A 23254-nucleotide genomic window follows, 5' to 3' on the forward strand; every position below is an offset into this window, starting at 1 on the left:
TCTAACTAGTCCATTTTTGTAGCTTATAGGATTTCTTTACCCCAAAAAAAACCCCAATAATATAGAACCTTTATTTTCCTCCTGATGACAAAGGTTATCCAAATTCTTCAGTTTGATTAGAAAATTTCAACTCCAATCATTAAGATTGCTTCTGAGTTTTGAAATAGTCCAAGTTTTGGGATACTTTAGATGGAACAAAGAACGAAAAAGACACAGAGAAATTATACTCAGGGTTGGGCATGATGCCTTAATGTAAATGCAAGAGCTTAGATGGAGGCTGCAAAAATAATTAAAGTAATGGAAAATAAGGCCTTTAAGGAAAATTTCGGGGAAATTACTTATACACATGCATACATATGTAAAGGAGATTATAGCTAGAGAAAAGAAGGCAAAGGACAAGTAGATAATGGTCTTCAAGTATGTGAGAGGTTGTTCATTATGTGGTTGAGGCTGAGGACCAGCTGTTTTCCATTTCTAGGAGAACAGAACAAAGGGAAATTGGCTTTGGTTGCTCCATGAATGGTTTAGATTAGAAGAATATCCTTGTGCTGGAGATTGTTGGAATCAGTTTTTCAAAAGAAATATCTTGCTAAAGATGTCCAGAAAAAGGTCGACTTAGTCATCCAACTAGGATAGGTTCAGTAAAAGTAACCAGATGACTTTGGAAAATTCCTTCTCAATATCCCTTAGCTTAATGATACCCTATCATAACTCTGGAGTCCCCTTCAAAGATCAAGGCTCTGATAAAATAGTGAGTTTATCGACATGAATGTTCCAGCTTATAACGCTGGCCTAGAAGTCAGAAGGCTGGGATTTGCTTCTTAGTCCATAGGGATTATTTGTCCCCTTTATAGACATTTGAGATTGCACATCAAATAAGGTTGATGCCTTTAGCTCAGTGGTAGAGAACTCTTCTTAAAAAAAAGAAATTCAAGAATTGTTCTATTCATCACATCGAGGATAGTGGTTTTCAAGCAAAAGGCATCAAGAAGGCATAAATCTAAGCTGCAGAGTGGCCAGCTGTGACAGACCTCCAGTGACATCAACAGCCACAAAGAAGCCCTACTGTATAGGATGCTAAAAGGTGCTGGCCATACACCTTCAGGTCCAGACCCCGGCCCTCATCACTGACATCATCTTTACTTATAAAATTTATAGCTAGAAGTGACCTTAGAGATCATCTACTCACATTACATATGATGAACTGAGGCTTTGAGAAGCAAAATGTTCTATATACATGTAAATACTAGGGACCACCATTACTGGAGTTTCCATAACCATGGTGATTTCCATCACTCCACCCAGTTACAAACTGGGAATTTGGGGGCTAAAGTACCTGTTCAAACTTGCTCCAAAACAGACTCTCAAAGGTATTTATGTGGAATATTTAAAAAAATGGATATTTCCTCATCAAAAGTGGGGCAGGAGAAAATATGAACTAGAGATGAATATGCAAATGAAATTCAGGGTAGTCTTTAATGGAGTGCATAAACAGCTTCCTAAAGGCCTGATAAATGACTATTGGATACAGTCATCACCATCAATAAATGCTTCTTCATTGCCTGCTTCTCTAGTCTTTCTGTATCCTCTTCATCTTACTGTTTTAGACAGCAGGTACTCAAGAGAAATGAGTTTAGATGATATTAATGAAGGAAATGATCTTTCATGAAAAAGATAGAAAGCTTGTCCTCAAGGAACTTTACAAGCAATTCTGTGTTTTGATATATTTTATTGATTGATTTTTCTATTTAAAGCCAAAGTCACAAGTTGGGGATTGATACCTAACTGACTAGATCAGCAGGCAGGCTCTGACCTAGGCACTGGCTCCCATTGAAAATTTATTCTTAATTTAATTCCTCCTTTGAATCATCAAACTATTACTGTTGCTTACACTTTGACTCCTGTGCCTTATTTGCATCTACCTAACTTCATGATAATAGTAGGTTCCCACCACTCAGGTCATTCCTTATCCTTCCTTCTCATAAACACACATACATACACACATACACACACACACACACACACACACACACCCCACACACACACACACACAAAAGGGCCAACCCCGTCTTCTGAGAAGGGGAGAGGCATTCTAGTTAGCCTAAGACAGGGCCCCCTACCTGTTCTAAAGAGAGGGGTCTTCAGGGTAGATTCCACACTTCAAGGGCAGGTGAGGATAGGAAGAATACATAAAGCCTTCTCTTCCTGGAAGCTATAACAGATATGAGGAGAGTGCCCAAGCAAGCAGAGAGGTGTTGGGACAAAGGGAAATGAGTGGTAAGATTATGTATAGTGGTATGAATAATATTGGGTTGGGTAGATGATTTGCCTTTGGAGGGGTCAGGAAAAGAGATGTGTTAAGAGGATGTTGGGTAGGATAAATGGAAGGAAGAAGAAATAGGAGAGACAAGAGGAAGACAAAGGAATTGTGGAATATGGGAAATGGGGCAGGGAATGCCACATTCACAGTCACAGACTTCTAGTACAACATAGCTAGAGTCTCTCTTTATAGCCAAGGATTCTGGATTTGGAGTTTAAAATATCCAGGTTCAAATATAGCCACTGAGAGGGGGGCAGAGCCAAGATGGCAGAGTGAAAGCAGCAACTTGATTGAGGTCTCCCCCAAACCCCTCCAAATACCTATAAAAATGGCTCTAAACAAATTCTAAGGCAGCAGAACCCACAAAAAGACAGAGTGAATCAAATTTCCAGCCCAAGACAACCTGGATGATTGATCAGAAAGGTATATCACGCCGGGCTGGGAGTGCAGCACAGCGCTGCGTGGGTGCTCAGGCCGCAGGGAACCTGGAGCAGGCCTCAGAGGACTGAATCTCGGGCAGCTGTGGGGGGTTTCCAGACTCCTCAATCCATGAACCGCCAAAGACAACTTAGAAGGTCAGTGGGAAAAGTCTGTTTCTGCAGTGCTGAGAGAGGAAGGCAGGAGTCTCAGCTCCAGTTCCCTGAGAGCTCAGAGCGTGGCCCTGGGGTGGGCAGCTGCTTCCCAAGCTTCCGGCCCACAGACTGAAGGGAAATCGAGTGGCTGATTAGAGAGGGACTGCAGGGATCTCTCAGCTGGTGCTGAGGCAGGAATCTCTTGCTTTGCCCGTGCTTGGATCTGGGTCACAGTTCTGGGCGGGGGTCCTGGGGTGAGGAGGAGCGCTGGTGTGGTGGAGCTTGTAGTTGCTGTGGACAGGAAACCTTCCTCAAGTTCCAGGGCAGAAAGGAGTGCTTGGGTTACTAATAGACCACAGCACAGGCCAGGAAAGGAGCAAACACCTCACCCCTTATCATACCACCTCACAAGAACTGAAAATTTACAGGTCCCTACAAGTATCTCTGAAAACAGCTGTACAAACCCCCCAAAGCTTGGAATAGTACATTCTCCACATTGGAAGCAGACTCTTACCTTAACAAAGAGTTTAAAACTCAAGTAATTGGCTGGGATCATGAGCATGCAGCGCAAAAAGAGTCAGACTATATTATCTTACTTTGGTGACAAAGAAGATCAAAATACAACCAGAAGAAGACAACAAAGTCAGCTCCTACATCCAAAGCCTCAAGAAAAATATGAATCCGTCCCAGGCCTTGGAAGAGCTCAAAAGGGATTTTGAGAAGCAAGTAAGAGAAGTAGAGGAAAAACTGGGAAGAGAAATGAGAATGTTGCAAGAAAATCATGAAAAACAAGTCAACAGCTTGCTAAAGGAGACCCAAAAAAAATACTGAAGAAAATAACACCTTAAAAAATAGCTTAACCCAAATGGCAAAAGAGGTCCAAAAAGCCAATGAGGAGAAGAATGCCCTAAAAAGAAAAATTGGCCAAATGGAAAAGGAAGTCCAAAAGATTACTGAAGAAAATACTTCCTTAAAAATTAGAATAGAGCAATTGGAAGCTAGTGACTTTATGAGAAATCAAGACACTGTAAAACAAATCCAAAAGAATGAAAAATTAGAAAACAATGTGAAATATCTCATTGGAAAAACAACTGACCTGGAAAATAGATCCAGGAGAGAGAATTTAAAAATTATTGGACTATCTGAAAGCCATGATCAAAAAAAGAGCCTAGACATCATCTTTCAAGAAATTATCAAGGAAAACTGCCCTGATATTTTAGAACCAGAGGGCAAAATAGAAATTGAAAGAATCCACAGATCTCCTCCTGAAAGAGATCCCCAAAGGAAAACTCCTAGGAATATTGTAGCCAAATTCCAGAGTTCCCAGGTCAAGGAGAAAATATTACAAGCTGCCAGAAAGAAACAATTCAAGTACTGTGGAAACACAATCAAGGATAACACAAGATTTAGCAGCTTCTACATTAAAACCGCAGGGCATGGAATATAATATTCCAGAGGGCAAAGGAGATAGGATTACAACCAAGAATCACCTACCCAGCAAAACTGAGTATAATCCTTCAGGGGAAAAAATGGTCATTCAGTGAAATAGAGGACTTTCAAGCATTCTTGATGAAAAGACCAGAGCTGAATAGAAAATTTGACTTTCAAATACAGGACTCAAGTGGAACATGAAGAGGTAAACAGGAAAGAGAAATCATAAGAGACTTATTAAGGTTGAACTGTTTACATTCCTGCATGGAAAGATGATATTTATAACTCATGAGACCTTTGTCAGTATTAGGGTAGTTGGAGGAAAAAAATTATATGTATAGATAGATAGATAGATAGATAGATAGATAGATAGATAGATAGATAGATAGATAGATAGATGGCACAGGGTGAGTTGAAGATTAAGGGGTCATATCTGGAGAATAAAATTAAGGGATGAGAGAGGATTATATCGGAGAAGAAGAAAGGGAGAGGTAGAATGGGGTAAATTATCTCACACAAAAAAAAAACAGAAAGAAAATCTCTTACAGTGGAGGGGAAATGGGGAAGGTGAGAGGGAATGAGTGAATCTTATTCTCATAGGATTTGGCTTAAGGAGGGAATAACATACACATTCAATTGGGTATGGAAATCTGTCTTACCCTACAGGAAAATAGGGGGAGAAGGGAACAAGAGAGCAGGGGGATGATAGAGAGGAGGGCAGATTGGGAAAGGGGGTAATCAGAAGCAAATACTTCTGAGGAGGGACAGGGTCAAAAGAAAGAATAGAATAAATGGGAGGGCAGATAGGATTAAGGGAAATAGAGTTAGTTTTTCACAACATGTCTACTATGGAAGTGTTTTGCATAACTGCACATGTATAACCCATATTGAGTTGCTTGCCTTTTCAATGAGGGTGAGTGGGGAGGGGGGAAGGGAGAAGATTTGAAACCTAAAGTTTTAAAAACATATGTTTAACAAAAAGTTTTCAGATGCTACTTGGAAATAAGAAATACAGGAAATGGGGTACAGAAGTCTATCCTGCCCTACAGTAAAATAGAAGGGGAAGAGGATAAAAGAAGGGGGGAAGAGATAGAAGAGAGGACAGACTAGGGGAAGGGATATTCAGAATGCATGCCATCTTGGGGTGGGGAGGGGTGAGATGGGGTGAAAATTTGGAACTCAAAATCTTGTGGAAGTAAATATTGAAAACTGAAAACAAATTTATTTATATTTTAAAAAAAACAAAGAAAAAAAAAACAAATACAGCCACTGAGGGCTTACCTTATCTTATGGGTTTTAGTACAGGGTTTGAGATGGAAGGAGTTCTTCCACTTTGACAAAATCAGCAATCATTTAGTAAGTGCCTACAGTGTACTGATGAGGCAGCATAATCTGAATTCATTAGAAGACCAGGTCTCCAATCCTGGCTCTGATACATCTTAGCTTATGACTAGGCAAATCACTTAACCCGCTGGTATCCCCTGGCAACTCTTTAAGATTCTTAGGTTGAAGAAAAGGTGGTGATCTGCATTGGAAGGAGTTCCTTACCCAGGAACTCCCTACAAAAAGGGAAACATTGAACCTATTTAAATAAATAAATAAATAAATAAATAAGCCAGGGACTAGGTCATGGTGATAGAAAGGAAAGTGAAATAACCTCTGCCCTCAGGGAGTTTACGCTTTATTGGGGGAAAGAATATGTCTATGTAAGAATATGTGCATATATATGCATATGTGATATATACATATACAGAATAAATAAAATATAAAGAGGACTGGAAGAGCTTTAGCATTTAAGAGGATGAGGAAGGACCTCCTATAGACTTGAGCTGTGAAGAAAACTAAAGATTCTCTTCCAGTTTTCCCCCCACATGCCCTTTAGTTTGTAAAAGTGAGAGAAACTGTTAGACTTTGGTCATGGTGTCAGAAGAGCGTTAAAATGTACCTTCATTGGTGGATTTTGTTATTGAGTCATTTTCAGTCATGTCTGACTCTTCATGACCCCATTTGCAGTTTTCTCAGCAAAGATACTGGAGTGGTTTGCCATTTCCTCCCCAAGCTCATGTTACCAGATGAGGAAACTGAGGCAAATAGGGTTAGGTGACTTACCCGGGGTCACACAGCTAGTAAGTATCTGAGGCTGGATTTGAACTCATGAAGAAGGGGCAGCTACATGGCTCAGTGGTAGATCTTACATTCAAGCAGACTAGGCAGATTTTTTGGTCTGGGGATCAGCTGTCCCTAATCACCTTCATGTACTTTGAAAACTTTCTCCTGCTCAGAGTCAAGTGGGTGTGACTTTCAGGCTATGACTATGGATCTGCTTTAAGAAACTAGAATAGTTAAAATACATAAAGAACCAGAAACAGCAGATGTTCTAAATCTTACACAGTGGTGATATGTATGCAAGTGTGTTGTTTTCTTTTTTTTTCCCATCCAAGCTTTGAGCATTTATCTCCCACCATGAAGCATTTATATTGGGCATAAAAGATGACAGACCTGCATAAAGCAGAAGGAAATGTAGGCAGACAGCTGGAAGGATGGCCTACCCCTCCCTTGTTCCCTACACCCAAATATCTGCTTTCAGTCAGGCTAGGGTGAAATGCCAATTAAAGGGTTTCCAGAAACTCTTGATAACTGATTATTTGTGAGCCTTCCAGGAGGAAGACTGGCGTTTCCAAACGTTCACTGTTAAAAATCTCATCTGAAAAAGAGCTTTTCTCTAAATGCATCAGTGACCAAATCTTCCCAGTTCTTCCTCCCAGCAAAGAAACATAGGGTCTCTTCCTTCCTCTTCCCCTGGGAGCAATGCTATGCATTGAGATAGTCTCAAGGAGGTCCTGTACAGTAACACGGGTATTTTGAACAACCCGAAACAAATATATCATTCAAAAATAATCATTAGTACAACACCATTGAGCTAGTGGCAACTTGCAAACACTGCAGAGTTTAAATTAATAGCAATAAGGATAGCAAATGGAACCATTTATTATTCTTGAGAGCTAATTTTTTATACTTTATGCCTTTCAAACCACTTACTAATGTTATTATTAAAAACAATAATGTCCAGGATATATGTGTGTGTGTGTGTGTGTGTGTGTATGTATATACACGTATGTGTACGTACCAGCTAATCAACCTTCAGAACATGTTGGTTTCAAACTGGTTTCAGAAAGACTCATTAGAATTATGCATCCCATCTGCTTCTTCTCTTTGGAAGCCTTATAAAATGCAACCTCCAATAAATCAGAGTTAACCGTCAGTGTAGCACACTCTCAAGTAATGTGCCTGCTTGTTTATTTGTCGTATGCTTCTCCTTACCCTTTGCAGTTGAAAAGTGCCAAGGAGTTAGCCGAAACCAATGGCCACAGCCACGAGGATGCCAATGTAGGTACAGCAGGTTTGTTTACCACTTGTCATTTGATGCTGGTTGAGTGCCCACTTGCATGAGATACGTTATGGATCATATGAAAAGGAGATACTGTTCCTGTCTGTTGGTGACTTCCTGAGATTGCTGCTTCTATTGCTCGATGAGCATTCATGCTGTTAGCTTAGATGCCCAAATGTTGGATTGAAAAATGCTTCTAACCAACCCAGAGCCTCACATATTCAAATCACAAGGAGGCCGTTAAAGTTCTAATTTCAAGTCTATAAACAACAGAGTTCTAAGAAGGCCAGAGGGAGAGGGGACATTGTAATGTCATAGAATATCTTATTTGATGCATGTTATCACGATCATTACTTTTAATAGTGATAATGGCCTTATAGACCATTATACCTAATTGATGATACCTTAGGTTTCTCTAGTGCAGGTGTTCTTAAACAGGAGCCCATTAACTTTTTTTTATTTTGATAAGAATATTTCAATATATTTGGTTTCCTATGTAATGCCTGTACAATGCATTATTCTAAGAAGGCTTCACCAGGCTGCCAAAGGGGTCCATGGTACAAAACAGGGTCAGAACCCCTGGGCTGGTGTTTCTACTTTGCTAAAGGTAAGATTTCTGTTCCCAAGGTTCTTAATGGTTTGGGATGTATAACCATCATTTAATCCCTCAGCATGTGTTTATTAAGCACTTACTATCTGCTATGTACTAGGGTTATAAATAAAAAAGTGAAGTATTTCCTGCTTTCAAGAAGCTTGCATTCATTCTTTTGACCCGTAGAATGCAAACCTATACTTATTTATTTATTTTGCTCTTTTGTCAATCCTTTTTCCTTTCAAATGTATGTATGTGTTAATACCGTTCTTATCTTCAAAAACTATTTACTGAGCACTTTAGTTTATCTGGAATAGAATCAGAATATAGAATTTCTGAGCGAGCTTGGGGCCAGGTAGGAGGGATTTTCCATCTCATGTGCATCCTATTTAATTATTTACAACGTAGACCCTAACATCAGCAGCATGTCTCCCTCTCCACTTTGCATCATCTGCAAATTTAATAAGCGTGCATCTAAGCTTTCATCCAAGCCATTGTCAAAAATGTTGAACAGCACAGGGCCAAAGATAGAACTTTGGAGTGCTCACTAGAGATCCACTTCTAAACTGACATCAAGATATAACAGTTTGGGTCTGGACTTAGTGAATCTTCTTGTACTGTCATCTTGCCCACAAGGACAGATAGCATGAGAAAGACTTTATGAAAGGCTCTGTCAAAATGTAGATACTTTATGTCAAGAGAATCACGAGTATTCTCCTCCTGATTAATACCCTAGGAAACTTCATAAAATAAAAGATTAGCTAGGCATGATCTCTTCTTTATGAAACCAGTGCTGACTATGAGTGATCATAGTTTCCCTTTCTAAATGTTCACAAACCATCCCTTTGATAATGTATTCCAGAATTTTACCACAAGTCAGTCAAGTTCACTGGCTTTTTTTTTCAGAGTCTATCCTCTTTTCATTTTGGAAAATCAGGATAACAGTTATCTTTTTCCAGTCTTAAAGTACCAATTCCATTTTCCAAGAACTTTCAGAAATCACTGATGTTCATTTAGTAAGCATTCCCAGCAGGTTTCTCAGTATCTTGGGATTCAGTTCATTTCAGCTTGGTAACTTGAAATGATTCAGGACAATTAGATGTTCTCTTACAATCTCTTCTTATTTACATAGAATTGTTTTTGGTTTTTGGTTTTTTGTTCTTACAGTAAGTGATACTAAAGGAAAATCTCAGGCCAGGTAGGAAGAAGAGGAGAGAGGGAGTGAAAGACACATAAGCAATTGTTTAGTATTTGAAAATATTTGAATATGGGGGGAAAAAAGTCTGAAATATAGGCTTTGTTCTCTCTGAAGATTTTGTCTTAGCTCTGTATTGACAATTTGAAGCAAGGCCATTAGGCTAAAAGCCTGTATTTAAAATATTATTGACTGAAACAAATAGATTTTTGCTACTGTCATTCACATCAGAAGCTGCTACACGATGAACCTGTTGTGACTGAGCAGATCATTCCTGGGATGGTTCGTATTGGCTTTTTTGGTTAACATCTGTGAGCACTTACCATGATAGCTTCTGGCATTCTGTTTTGGCCTTCTAAAATTGTCTTGGCACTCACATGTCAGATGTGCCCCTGAAAGATTTCATCAGTAATTCTGAAGGGTGTCTTGTGCAAGACATTTCCATCCTTGCAATTTACTAGCTTGTTTCCCAAGTGCCAAGGAGCTCTCAGATTCCAGCATATTATTTACGCCTGGAAATATTCTAGATCCCATTACATTATTGCCTTATGGCCATGATTATTATTATCTTTTCCTTGAGTACAACAAACTTTCTTTAGCACCACATTTAACATAGAACTAGATACGAATCCTACCCAGTATTTTCATGGGCTTACAGGCTCACTGGATGTTACAACATAAATGTTAGATGTCAAAAAGTCCAATGCAATTGTACAGATAAAGAAACTGAGGCCCAGAGTCCTGCAGTGACTTAGCCAGCGTCACATGGACAACAAATGATAGAGCTAGGATTCAGACATAGGTGTTTTGACACCAAATCCAGTAATCTGAAGTACCAATTCTGATATTCCCTCAAATAAACTATATCCTTTCCCTGTTTCCGGAATATACCAAAATCTGTTGCCAGCTTACCCAGAATCAGCTTTTTCTGGAGGAAAGGATAAATGTATCACTGTTGGGAAAATGGAACAACTCCATCAGGCCCTGATCTTGGTCAGGGCCCAAATTGCTGAGGTCAAGCATCTTATTTGCATGTGGAAGTTTTGGATATTAACCATAGCTAGAACAAATCACATCTTTTAATTCACCCTGGACTTAAAACTAGCCTTTATCCCAGGTCCTCAGAAGGACATTTTTTCAGTCTCGATCCTATTCCATAGCCTCCTCAAAGCATATTGTTTTGCAAACCTTGGGAAAGGCGAATGATAGAGCTCTGATAATATATTCATGGTAATTTAAATAATGGAGCAGGATCATACAGCTAGTTAAGTGTCCAAGTACAGATTTGAACTCCTGAGAATGAGTCTTCCTGAGTGCTCTGTGCACTATGGCTCCACCTAGTGGCCGAAAGTAGGACCACAGATCTGGAAGGGACCTCACAGAGACTAATGTCTTCATTTGAAAGATGAGAAAACTGAGCTCTAGGGAGATAAAGAAACTTGGACTTGAGAGATTTTCTAGTCCAACTCCATCATTTTTAAAATGAGGAAAATGTGACTTAGATTGTGACTTATACAACTCGATGATATTGAGGGGCAGGTATTAAGTGGTAGATCCAGGATTAGAATCCAGGTCTTCCCAATTCTGAATCCAGCAAGAACTCTTTCCATCCTAATGAAAGCACTCCCTACATTTTTGCACTTTGGAGAAATGATACTGGGTTGATGTCATACTGACAGAAATGATTTCTTCTTACAATAAAAGAAAGCATCTGAATGATCACGTTTACACATATTGGTATAGCACGTTTATAAGCTCTTTAATATGTGTGAAGATATCCTTCCCAATTTTAAAATGTGGCTTTCCACCATTCACTAAACAAAGGATAGACATATACACAGATGGGAGAAAGCTGTGTAAAAGAAGAGATCCCAAAGTAAACAAAGTCACACCATCAAAGACAAAGAAAAACCCAAGTGACTGTTCTTATGTATCTCCTTCTCTTCATTTAATACACAGGACAAGGGTTCACTGGTACATAGACTCAGTCTGAAGTCAAAAGACTTGGACTCAAATTCTTCCACTAATACTTAGTGCCTTTATGACCTTCAACAAATCACTTAACCACCCTGAGTTCTTAGCTGTAAAAGGACAGGATTGGAATAGAAGGCTTTGGTGGGCTCTTTCACCTTTACACCTCTGATCCTAAGAACCTGTGAGACCCTTCAATACACAATATTCACTCTCCTTCTCCCTCCAATGATATCAAGCATCTGTCCCCGCACCATCACCACTGCCCAATGGATCTGGTCTTTGGTAAAATTCAGCAACTGGAATACCTTATGAAGGAATATTTGAAAGGGAAAAAAAGTCTGAAAAAAAGTTTTTGTTCTATCTGAAGATTTTGTCTTAGATCTGTATTGACTATTTGAAGCAAAATATTTTAACTGGTGTCATTAGACTGAAAGCCTATGTTTAAAATATTTACCAAAACAAATATTCTTTCATAAATATGTCATCCCTTTTCATGTATCTTTATCTTCTCTCCTGCCCCACCCCCTGCTTGCACTGGCATTTTCCTTTCCTTCCCATGGCCCTCATTCTTCCCTTCTCACTCCAGTACTTCTCAATCAATCAAACAGCTATTTACTAAGTGCTTTCTCTGAGCCAGGCATTAGAGATACAAAAGAAGGAAACCGTCCCTACTCAAAAAGAACTTGTATTCTGATAGAGGAGGCAAGGACGTATATAAATATGTGTAACAAAGTTAATAAATACAAACATATACAATAAATGGCGTTAAATGCAAGGTAATTTGAAAGGCAGAGCACTAGCATTTGGGGAGGGATCAGGAAAGACTTCATGCTGAGGTCTGTGCAAAAAAGGAGCCACTTCACTAATATCTGTTGATTGATTGATCCTGTTAGAGATTGTTCCCTCCCTGACAGCAATGCCCTTACTTTACAAAAAACTAACCTGTCATGTATGTTATCTTCTCAGGCCCTTGCTCTGTGTTGGGAAGCTGATCAACAATGAGTTATAGCACAAAGGACACTGGGTTTGAAGTTAGAGGACATGGTTGGAATCCCACTTCTCTTACTCAGTAACTGGGTGACCTTGGGGAAACTACTTTACCTCTAGGCCTTTGCTTCCTCATCTGTAAAGTAACAAGGTTGTCCATATGGTCTGTGTGGTCTTTCCAGCTCTGAATTCTGTGTTTCCCCATTAGTCCAAGCCAAAGTGATGATGAATGATAATGAATCAGTGGATCGCACCTATTCTTTCTCCGTGTAGGCTTTGCTCCAAAAGCATCAGTTAGGCCTTTGCATGGGACCACCTTTTCCTTTCCCCCCCTAAGGACCATGCTGTCTTTCATCCATCCTCATATTAACACCTCACTCCCAGAACCTGTGTCTTTGCTTTCTGGTGCCATGAATCATCATCCTTAGTTTTCTTATGCTGACGCTGCCCTTCTCTCTGATTTTGCTACCTTCTCCCAGGCTTGTTTACCGCTTCATCGTGAGTTAACCACATCTCTTGCTGCCTGCCAAGAAATCCACCATCCATCTGAGCAAGCCCACAGAGAAATTCAATCCCAGTGCCCTTGACAGCTGTGGATGATAATTGGGGCCGTTTCGTGAACCTGGGAATCCAGTCCTTGACCCTCCCAGACTCTAGGGGAGAATCAGGGAAAGAATTCCTCTGCCAGACAAAGAAGCTAACTTCATGCAAGCTTTATTTAACCTTATTTTTTAAGAACACTCAAGGAAGGGAACCTTACAGAGTGTTATATTAACAAACAAGCTGTTTGAAAATACAGCCTTGTGGTTTTGTTCTGAATGACAGGCCAGGAGTGGGTGGTTCTTGCTTGGTTACTAGTAGATTATGATACATCTACTTCCCCTAATATCCAGAATTTAATTGTCATATGAAGGTGACATCTAGGCTTTCTTATTTTATTTTTTAAGGCAATTGGGGTTAAGGGGCTTGCCCAGGGTCACAAGTATTTGGTCTGTGGCTGGATTTGAAATCAGATCCTCCTGACTTAAGGGCCGGTGCTCTATCCAATACGCCACCTAGGTGCCCTCCATCTAGGCTTTCTAAGGCTGTGCCAGTGGGACACAATCTCTGGGCCAGGAGTCAGAAACACCTGAGTTCATTTACTTACCTCAGTCATTTACTAGCTATGTGACCCTGAGCAAGTCACATAACCTCTGTTGGCCTCAATTTCCTCAGCTATAAAATGGGGATAGTAATAACACCTACCTCCCAGAGTTGTTGTGAAGATCACATGAGATATTTGTAAAGTACTTAGCATGGTGCTTGGCAAATAGTAGGAGCTTAATAAATACCTGTTCCCTTTCCTTTCTTTTATCACTAGATTAGCCACAGAATTCTTCAGTCACCATAACTCTCAAGAGGCCAGCTGCATGAGTAGAAAAAATACCCAGATTGATTAAATTAAAAATCCTAGATGTATGTAAAATGTAGAAGTAGGATACATGTAACAGGATTAGTACACATTGGATAATTCTGGCAGGTTTTGTTCAGAGAACTAAAATACCTTATTGTTCCAAACCAGATTGGAAAAGTATAGTCAAGGGAAACAAGAACATCAGATCTAGGCCAAAGAATTCTATGACTATATTGTCCATTGAAATCAAAACATATCCAAAACGTATTTATCCATTTTGAAGATTATAACTTGATCTCCCTAAACAGTCTCAAGCAATATTCTTATGTGTGCTAACCCCACATATAATCATTTAGAGATTTGAGACCATTAGACATGTTTCTGTGTCCATCTATGAATACTTTTCAGTAAAAGTGGGGCCTATGGGTGATAGAATAGAGAGAAATCTAATGTCTTTTTTCAAAAACAGACCCTGGTTTCCAAAAGGTAAATAATTATAAGTAATGAAGTAGCAATACTTAAAGTGAATACCTAAGAAGAAGAAGAATCACAGTATAATACCAATCTATCTGGCAAGAGTCACCGTAGTACAATGGATGAGGACCAGCCTTGGAAGACTTAGACTCAAAGTCCTGATTTTGACACATACTAGCTATGCGACCATGAGCAAGTCACTAACTCCCCAGGTAATTCTGTAAAACTGAAAGTCACAGATGAACTGCTATATCAGTGTAGGGAATTTCCATATTTAGGTCCCACACACTGATGAAATCACAATTCTGGGTCTTCTCAAAAAATGCCAACGTAAGGATTTGGGAACATTTAACGGGAAAGAATAATGAGATAATGATCATTCTTGAATACTTTTGGAAAGCAAAATGATACATACTCTCTAGGAGCTTCTAGAGGAACATGGTTTCAGGGCTCCCTGTATTTTAACGGGGGATCTTGAAATGAGGTACATTCCGAGAGCCTAGATCTTAAGTATTCTGCTCAGATCTAGGCTAATGGAAACAAGTCACTCCCTGTTTAGTAGCCCAGCTTCCCAGTGAGATCAGCTAAGTTTTCAATTTATGAGTTTGAGAACACTAGCAAAATTAAGAGAATAAAATGGATTACATCTCTGAATAGGAATTAAGCCATTTTAAGTGATTGAATCAAAGATACCCACAATATCCAAACCAAGCTCAATTTAATCAACAAAGGAGAATACCAGAGGTTCAGCTCTTTAAGATAAATCACGTTAGGAGACACAAGCAGTCCTATTTTATAATTATGAAAAGAACGTACAGAGATCTTATTCCTGGGCATACTGCCCAGTAATGGCAGCCTGTTATGACCTCACATGGAGGAGAGCGAGAGAGTGAAAGAGGGAAGGGGTTAGGAGAGGGAGAGACAGAGAGAGAGAGAGCACACTTAGTCACATGTGTATGAGAAAAAATTCACCTCCAGAAGGAGTGTCATAAGTAGAAATTCTGCCCAAGAACCCCGATAGGAAATGGGAGGGAGATTGATCAGCTCTGGCTCCTAGGAAGGATTGGAAAAAATGAAGAAAGTGAGGCAAGGGGCCAAAAATATACTGATTGACCTGTGAGCACTTGGAATGGAGGGAAGATTCTCCGATTAACTTCCCTTTCTTTTTGTCACTCATATACTGGTGAAAAGTGCCTAAACTGCCTGGAATTTTCAAGTGTGTTGAATAGCCCAACAATGATATCCATACAATACAACTTCTACCAACATGAATTGGAGGAAGGGGACAAGAGTCGAGATGTATGAACTTTACTGACCTAAAATATATCTAGGTCAGTCTTCCTTGGGTCGAATTGGAAACCAGTGATTTGCTCTGCTCCTACATAAGGATTTCACACCCTACACTCCTTTTATTTTTATCATATCTTTCTGTAGCCTTGGGAAAGGGAAAACTCATTCTCTTTTCCTACATGCATAGTTCATTTACCGCCTGATCAAATTACTTCCTCAACACAAGGGAATACTCTACTCTATTGCACTGGGGTGTTGCTGGGAAGATGTTGGATTATGCTTGACTGTGGGGATGGAAGTGAGAGTAGAGGTGAAAAGGAAGGAAGTTTGCATAAATTTCACTCTTCTCTATACAGCCAGCTCAGCCTAATCAACCCTAGTGATTAGCCAGTGACAGATGTCACAGTCAGATCTCCCTCACAACACATTCCTTCTTAAAAAACCTTTGCCAAAGGTGTTTTTCTGATTAGAATTAAAACTCATGCACGTGATTGTAGAAATGCTTGTCCCAAAATAGATTATGCAATCAAATCAAGCAGTTCCCATCACCCGTGGGACACATTGCAAATAGATTGATTAATATTGGTAGATTGTATGGCAATACTTCCTCAGGGGAAGCGTATGATTGCTCTCAAGTTGGGTGTAGCAGCAAACATTTTTAAACCACCCTCAAAGAAATGCAATGTCCCAAAGCCTCTCCAATCTTACCTTTCCTATTCTTCCTTTCTCTTTCTCCATCCCTTCTTTTCCTACACTGGGTGCCATCACTGGTTTTGTAGTGGTAACTAAAGCACCACTCCAAGAGATGAAATACCCAAAGGGCCACTGGGAAATATGTGCAGCTGTTGCTCAAAACCGCCAGTAGCAGAAATCTCTACTTACCACCACTTACATCCCGTGTGACCTCAGTGAACAGGGACGGAACAGGGCTGCCCAGCCTGGCACATGAGAACCTCTGCCTAAGTAATTTCCAGGCAGCCAGGTGTGATTTTCATAACCCTTGGTACCTAGGAAGTTTTTTCTCTGTGCTTTTGTTAGAATAGTCCTCAAAGTAAAGTAGTTAGTTTCCATTCACATTTAAGGCTTAATCAGAAAAAATCCCTGACCGTATATACACAGTAAAACACCTAGATTGGCAGGGATGTAGTCAAGATTGTTTCTGCTTTCTTTATGACCTTAGTAAGAATTTTCCTTCCAGGACAGTGAGAACTAAGGATCTTCCTCAAAACCAGAAGGCTGATCATAAGGAATTCATTGTGGGATAATGAAAAGCATGGGATTGGATTTAGTCACAAAATCAAGGCTTGAATTCTGAATTGGTCATTTCCTGAAACCTCTGTGACCCAAGGGAAATCACTTAATCTTGCTAAGCTATAATTTCTTCATCTGAAAAAATGTGGGGATTGGACTAAATGACCTCTAAATGACCTTGTAGCTCCAGATCCTATGATTATATAAACTTTTCTCCTTCTGCTCTTCATTTCCTCCTTCCCCTTTAGAGTGTTGGATTCATTAAATTCTTGAACTCAGAAGAAACATCCTAGGATATTCACATCATTCTCAGCTTTCTGAACATTGAATGCTATAAAGGGAAGAAAAGTTGTAATCACTATGAAAATAGTCATTGTGATCCCATCCTGTATCTAGAACTGTGATAGCCTTTAGTGTACAGTTGAAATATCTATGTGTCAGTACCAGCAAAGGTTCCAAGCTTCTCTGTCCCCCAGCAGACCCATTCCCTTCCAGGGTTAATCTTATCTTTGTGTGGGAGTGAATGTGCACCTCTCTCCTTTTCCATATTAATATACATTAAGGATATCTGGGACATTCTCACACATTCTTGAGATGGTCTATTTCCTCCCACCTCTATACTGGCACATGCTCAGTATTTCAGGAGACATATGCTCCACACCAATCTTTATCTTGAACCAGTTTAGTTAATTCCTAAAAGTAACTGAGTAGTGCAAAAGTAGTCAAATTATTTTTAGCTGTAGGGCTGTCCTGGGCATCCTTAATTAAAGAGCTGCCTCAAAGAAGGCTGCATGTTTCACTTTGGGGGAGCTTTGAAAAGAGCTGTTTAACTAGGGATACCACATTTATTCATAAGTTTAGTGAATTTCTTTAATCCCAAGTCAAAGCCTTAGGAGTGGTTTTATGTCCATGGGACCATGAGGTGAAATCAGAATAGAGACATGTTTCCAAAAGGAGTTAGTAGTGGAGCCTGTATCTCTGGTTTAGCAATATTGGGCATTGCCTCTTCCATGAGGGTTAAGACCACCAGCAGAAATGATGGGATCTTGGCCACCTCAGGCTACCAACACACCACGTCTCCATGCAGGCCAAACATCTTGGCCCCAGAAGAGTCTGTCTCTCTGAGCTACGGGAATCTTTGTGTGTTGATTTCAGCTGGCATCAGTCTATTTTGTAAATACCCACAGAGTTACTGGAAGGCACAGGAAATCAGGCCCTTGCCAGGTAATGCTAATTATTCCCTGAATCCTGGAGGGTTTTTTTTTGGAGGGGGGGGATGGATGGAGGGCAAACTTGCCAGTCTTAGATCACTTAATGCTTTTGCAGATTTCTGTTCGTTTAATTTGTTCAAGAAAATCGTATCAGCCTCAGCCTTCCTTAGCCCAGAAATTGCCCTTGTAGGAGAAATTTATTGCTGTGATGCTCACCATCACTGTCATTATATATGTGTGTGTGTTTGTGTGTGTATGTGTGGGTGTGGGTATGTGTGTGGCAGTGTTCCCATTAGATCACAGAGGGTGAGTGATGGACATTTTTGTTTGGAACATTTCCATAGTGCTCTGGGGATGCTGATGAACTGCTTGTTTTTATGAGACTTTCAGATTCTAATTAGCACAGGCAATTTCTTTATAGTCCTAACTTTCAGGAAGAAGACCTTAAAGAGTGAGAAGTGTTTGTGAGTGCAATGTGCATTTGAGGAGCAACCTTCCCCATTTATTATGTGAATTTAACTTTTCTTTTTCTGTCCTTGCACATTTGGCAATGAAGAGGCAATCTCTTTCAGATTGGGGTTGACTTAAGAAAAAAATGGCACCCATTTTGTAGTGTAAACCTTAAATTAGCCCCTGCAGAATAAATGTAGTCACTGTGGGCTGGACTGGTAGCCAGAAGAACCAGTAAATGGCATTTGTCCCCAAGTTTGATCTAGTATCAGACATGGAAAAAAAATTGTCTTTTATAATTTTTCATTCCTACATAATAGTAGAATTATTCATTGGTAATAGATCTTTTTTTTGTAGCTATATTATTCTCCTTGCCCATAATACCCACTCCTTTTCCTTCTACCTATCTTAATAATAATAATAATAATAATAATAATAATAATAATAATATAATAATAATAATAATAATAATAATAATAATGATAGCTGACATTTATAGAGCATTTGCTATGTACCAGACAGGCAGCTAGGTGTCTCAGTGGACAGAGCTCTGAGCCTTGAGACAGGAAGATCTGAGTTCAAATCTGGCCTTAGACATTTACTAGTTGTATGATCGTAGGCAGGCCACTTAACCCCTATTTGTGTAGGAGGCAGCTAGGTGTCTCAGTGACAGAGCATTGGGCCTTAGGTCAGGAAGACCTAAGTTTAAATCTGGCCTCAAACACTTACTAGCTGTGTGACCCTAGACAAGTCACTTAACCTTTGTTTGCCTTAATCCACTGGAGAAGGAAATGGCAAACCACTCCATATCTTTGCTGAGAAAACCCCATAGACATATTATGATCCATAGGGTCGGGAAAGTCAGACAGGACTGAACAACTAGAACCAGAATGTGCCAGGCAGGGGGCTAATTGCTTTACAATAATTATCTCATCTGATCCTCACAACAACCCTGGGAGGTAGGTGTTATTATTACTTGAAATTTACAAATGAGGAAAATGAGGCAGAGGTTAAGGTCTTTGCCCAAGGTCACACAGCTAGTAAGTGTATGGTGGCCTTGAACCATTCTTTAAGGATGGCTGGATCTGGTCCAACATCCTCATTTTATAAATGAAGAAATAGAAGCCCAGAAAGGTTAAGTGACTTGCCTAAAATCACACGGGTACTAATCCTCAGAGGCAGGATTCAATTTCAATTTCAATGCAGATTTCTGACTCCAGAAATTTTTTTTCCCATTCTACCACACTGCCTTCTGGACCTCTTTTGGTTTTCTCCAAGTCTTCCATCCCTCCTAAATCTCTTCCTCTGCTCTGAACTCTTGTAGCACTTAGAGTTGGATGACATAATTTAGTACTTAATATTATACCATTTAGTGTTCATTGGAACAATAGAATCTTAGAACTTCAAGGGACAACCTTAAGCCTCATCTAGTCTAATGGTGTCAAACTCCAATAGAAATGGAGCCCACTAAAGGATCCCTGCAGTCTGCGTATTACAAAAATCACTTAATTAGAAAGCCACATTTTACAAATATGTAGTTAGAAAGTACATATGAACATTATTTATATTCTATTGTATTTTTATTTATTTTGTTAAGTATTCCCCAGTTACATCGTAATCTGATTTGGTCCATACTGGGCCCAAATTTATTGGTTTACCCATGGAGTGGGTAATGCAAGTATTAATTTGTTCCCATTTTACAGATGAGGAAATTGAAGCTCTGGGAATTACAGAGATTGTAAATGTCAGAGCCAAGATTTGAACCCAATTCTTCCAACTCCACTGTTCCTATGTCACCACCTCCTGTCATCTCTTTAAAGGCAGAGACTGGCCTGTGTTTATCTCCAAATAGTTTCTCATACCATGCTAGGCAAATAGTAGGCATTTCAGAAATGAATGAACCCCACCTGAACAATCCCACTTCTTTGGTCTTTCCGATCTAAGGCAGCAGCAGCAGCCCAACGGTGGGGAGAAGGAAAGAGAGAGAGGAATTTGATCAGCACCACTCAGGTGCTAGGACATTTGTGATATTTTCTTTGCATGACCCCCAAATTGCTAGCCATGACCCAGATCATGCTTCAGTAATGTCTAGGGCAACCAGTTCTTCCTGGAACATTTCTCTTGTTCTATATAAGGAGATGAGAGGTGACAATAGAGAATTGGATCTTAGGAAAAAAACTGTTTAATATTTACCAAGCACCTACAGTGAGCCAGGCAAACCTGGTGGGGGTTTATTTTACTTTAATAATCATCCAATGACTTTTTTGTCCTGTTCATTGGTTCATATCCCATCTATTCTGGTGACCTATATTTGCCATTAGAAAGGTCAAATATAACCTCTAAATTTTCATATTATCATTAGTAACCTAAACTCAGCAGGTGAAAATTATGATAGCGGGTGCTTTGTAGTGGAGAAAAATAAGAGGTGTCCTTCTGAGAAATGAACTGGGAAACTAACGTGCCAAGAGCACCATAATACAATTAATCTTTACCTACAATAGAGGTAATATCTCATATGAGATAAATCAAAGGGACTAATTCCAGATGCACACACATACATTTACAGGGATTTTGCTGTGCATTCTTCTGACTGTTTCTCAAATTTTATTGGCTGGGGAAATTGTTTATGTTCATATTTTTCCAAGCAATGAGAGGGGGTGGGGAAAGTCTGTGGAGGCGGATGGAGAATGAAAAGTACAGGGAAGTAAAGGATTTATTCCTTATTTTTTTTAAATATGACCCAGAAATACAGTGGTATGCTGTGGATTAAAAGCATTTTTTGCTTGACTTGGCAAACTGGGAAGAATGCTATATTTAGAAAACCTGTGTTCTAATTCTCAACCCTGTGACCTTGGAGAAGTCATCAAACTTTCTTGGGACTCATTTTTTTCTCAACACTTACGTGAGAAGACTGGATTTTAAAGAAGGGGATCATGGAAAAGCATTGGACTTGAGGATCAGAAAAATGGCTCCGTTTCCCATTTCCCATTTCTTCCTCTTACTATTGTGTGATAGTGAACAAGTCACTTCAGTCTCTCTGAGCCTCAGTTTCCACATCTGTAATAATGCTTCAATTTCTTACCTCACAAGGTTAGTGTGAGGAAAGTATTTTATAAACAGCAGATATAATCTCTTATTATCTCTAAGGTCCTTTCCAGCTAGGTGTGAAAAATAAAGTGATATCCCCAATTAAGCTACAATTCAGGCAGCAGTAGAGACTTACCATTTAATAAGGCAACATTTAAGTAATGGAAATGATATTATCCCCTTGAATTGAATACAGCTGCGATCTGTAATAACATCAAAAAATCTAAGATAATAAAGGTGCTATTATCTTAAAACATTATATATAAAAAGCTCAACATACCTCATACCTAAGTTAATAAAGAAATTATTTTAAAATAATGGTTCTGATACCTTACAACTTTATAAAGTTATGCCTACATGACAATAAACATTTCCATGGACTAAAATGATGAACAGCACCCAATGGATTCCATTATTTGTTTGTGTCCATTTCCAAACATTGATTCTGTTGTCATGGGGGAGTTGTCAAGATAAATGTCTACAAATTGATTGACTAATTAATTGATAGACAATCAGTGAGTATTGTTTAAATACCTACCATGTGCAGGTAGGCTCAGGGATACAAAGACACCCCCCCCCAAAAAAAAGAAGAAATAATCCTGCCTTCAGGAAACTTACCATCTTTAGGGGAAGACAAGATGAACATATATAAATGTATGTACATATACATATATATATATATATTTATGTAGATATGTAGATATTTATATATGTATCAGTATATTTTGTGTTGATATATAATACAGGTTAATTTTGTGAAGGAGGCACTAGCAGCTGAGAGATTACGAGACAAGGCCCTTTCTAGGAGGTCGTATATAAGGTGTGTGCATGTGTGTATACACTAAGCTAATAGAGGAATTATTTTAAAATAATGATTATACTGTATGACTTTATATACCTCCAATATATGTGTGTACATGCACATATTTGTGTATTTGTAAGTATATATGTCTGTGTGTCTATGTGTGTATGTATGTGTATAGTGTCTATATGTATGTGTATTGTATAGGTACACATACATATATACATATAGCCATATACATAGTCATACAATATAATCATGATTTTTAAGTCATGTATATATATGTGTGTGTGTGCATTTTGAGCTTTTTCTATATTATGCTTTAAATAATAATGTCTTTCTAAGATATGGTATTTGGACTGAGCTTTAAAGAAAGTGTGGGCTTCTTCCATTCAGAGGAGAGGATGGAGTGCATCACAGGCATGGGGGTGCAGCCTTTACAGAGTTATGGAGAAAGGACATGGAATGTCATAGGGGAAGAACAGAGAGGAGGCCTATCTGGCTGAACAAGGGAGCCAGGCATGTAACAAGGGTGGAAAGGTTGATTAGAATGGTTGTAAAGGACTTTAAACACACACACACACACACACACACACACACACACACACACACACTCACTCATGAGTTCATCCTGGGTCCTCAAAGTAATAGGGAGGCATTAGAGTTTATTGAACATGGGAGTGACACGGTCGGACCTATGCTTCAGGAATATTACTTTGTCTATTGTGTGGTCAATGATCACAGACTAAAGTGTCCTGCCTGATAGTCACTTTCTCCCATTCCTGTATATTAGCGTCACCTCCTCTATGAAACTTTCCCTCATCACCCCATCTCATC

The 23254-nt window shown here is 39.3% G+C and overlaps 1 protein-coding gene across 3 annotated transcripts in view; it reads left to right on the plus strand.

Annotated features, from left to right (window-relative positions):
• Positions 1-23254, plus strand: part of ENOX1 (ecto-NOX disulfide-thiol exchanger 1) — a 677866-nt gene that overhangs the window by 612241 nt on the left and 42371 nt on the right. For 2 of the 3 annotated variants that reach the window (XM_020971657.2, XM_020971652.2), the window contains one exon: positions 7654-7710. The exons of the other annotated variant lie outside the window; for it this stretch is intronic. In XM_020971657.2, the coding sequence (XP_020827316.1) occupies positions 7654-7710 (57 nt within the window). The remainder of the gene's footprint in view (positions 1-7653; positions 7711-23254) is intronic. 3 annotated transcript variants of the gene reach the window in all.

This window comes from Phascolarctos cinereus, unplaced genomic scaffold, assembly GCF_003287225.1.
Source record: "Phascolarctos cinereus isolate Bilbo 61053 unplaced genomic scaffold, phaCin_HiC Scaffold_7;HRSCAF=346, whole genome shotgun sequence".
NCBI lineage: Eukaryota > Metazoa > Chordata > Mammalia > Diprotodontia > Phascolarctidae > Phascolarctos > Phascolarctos cinereus.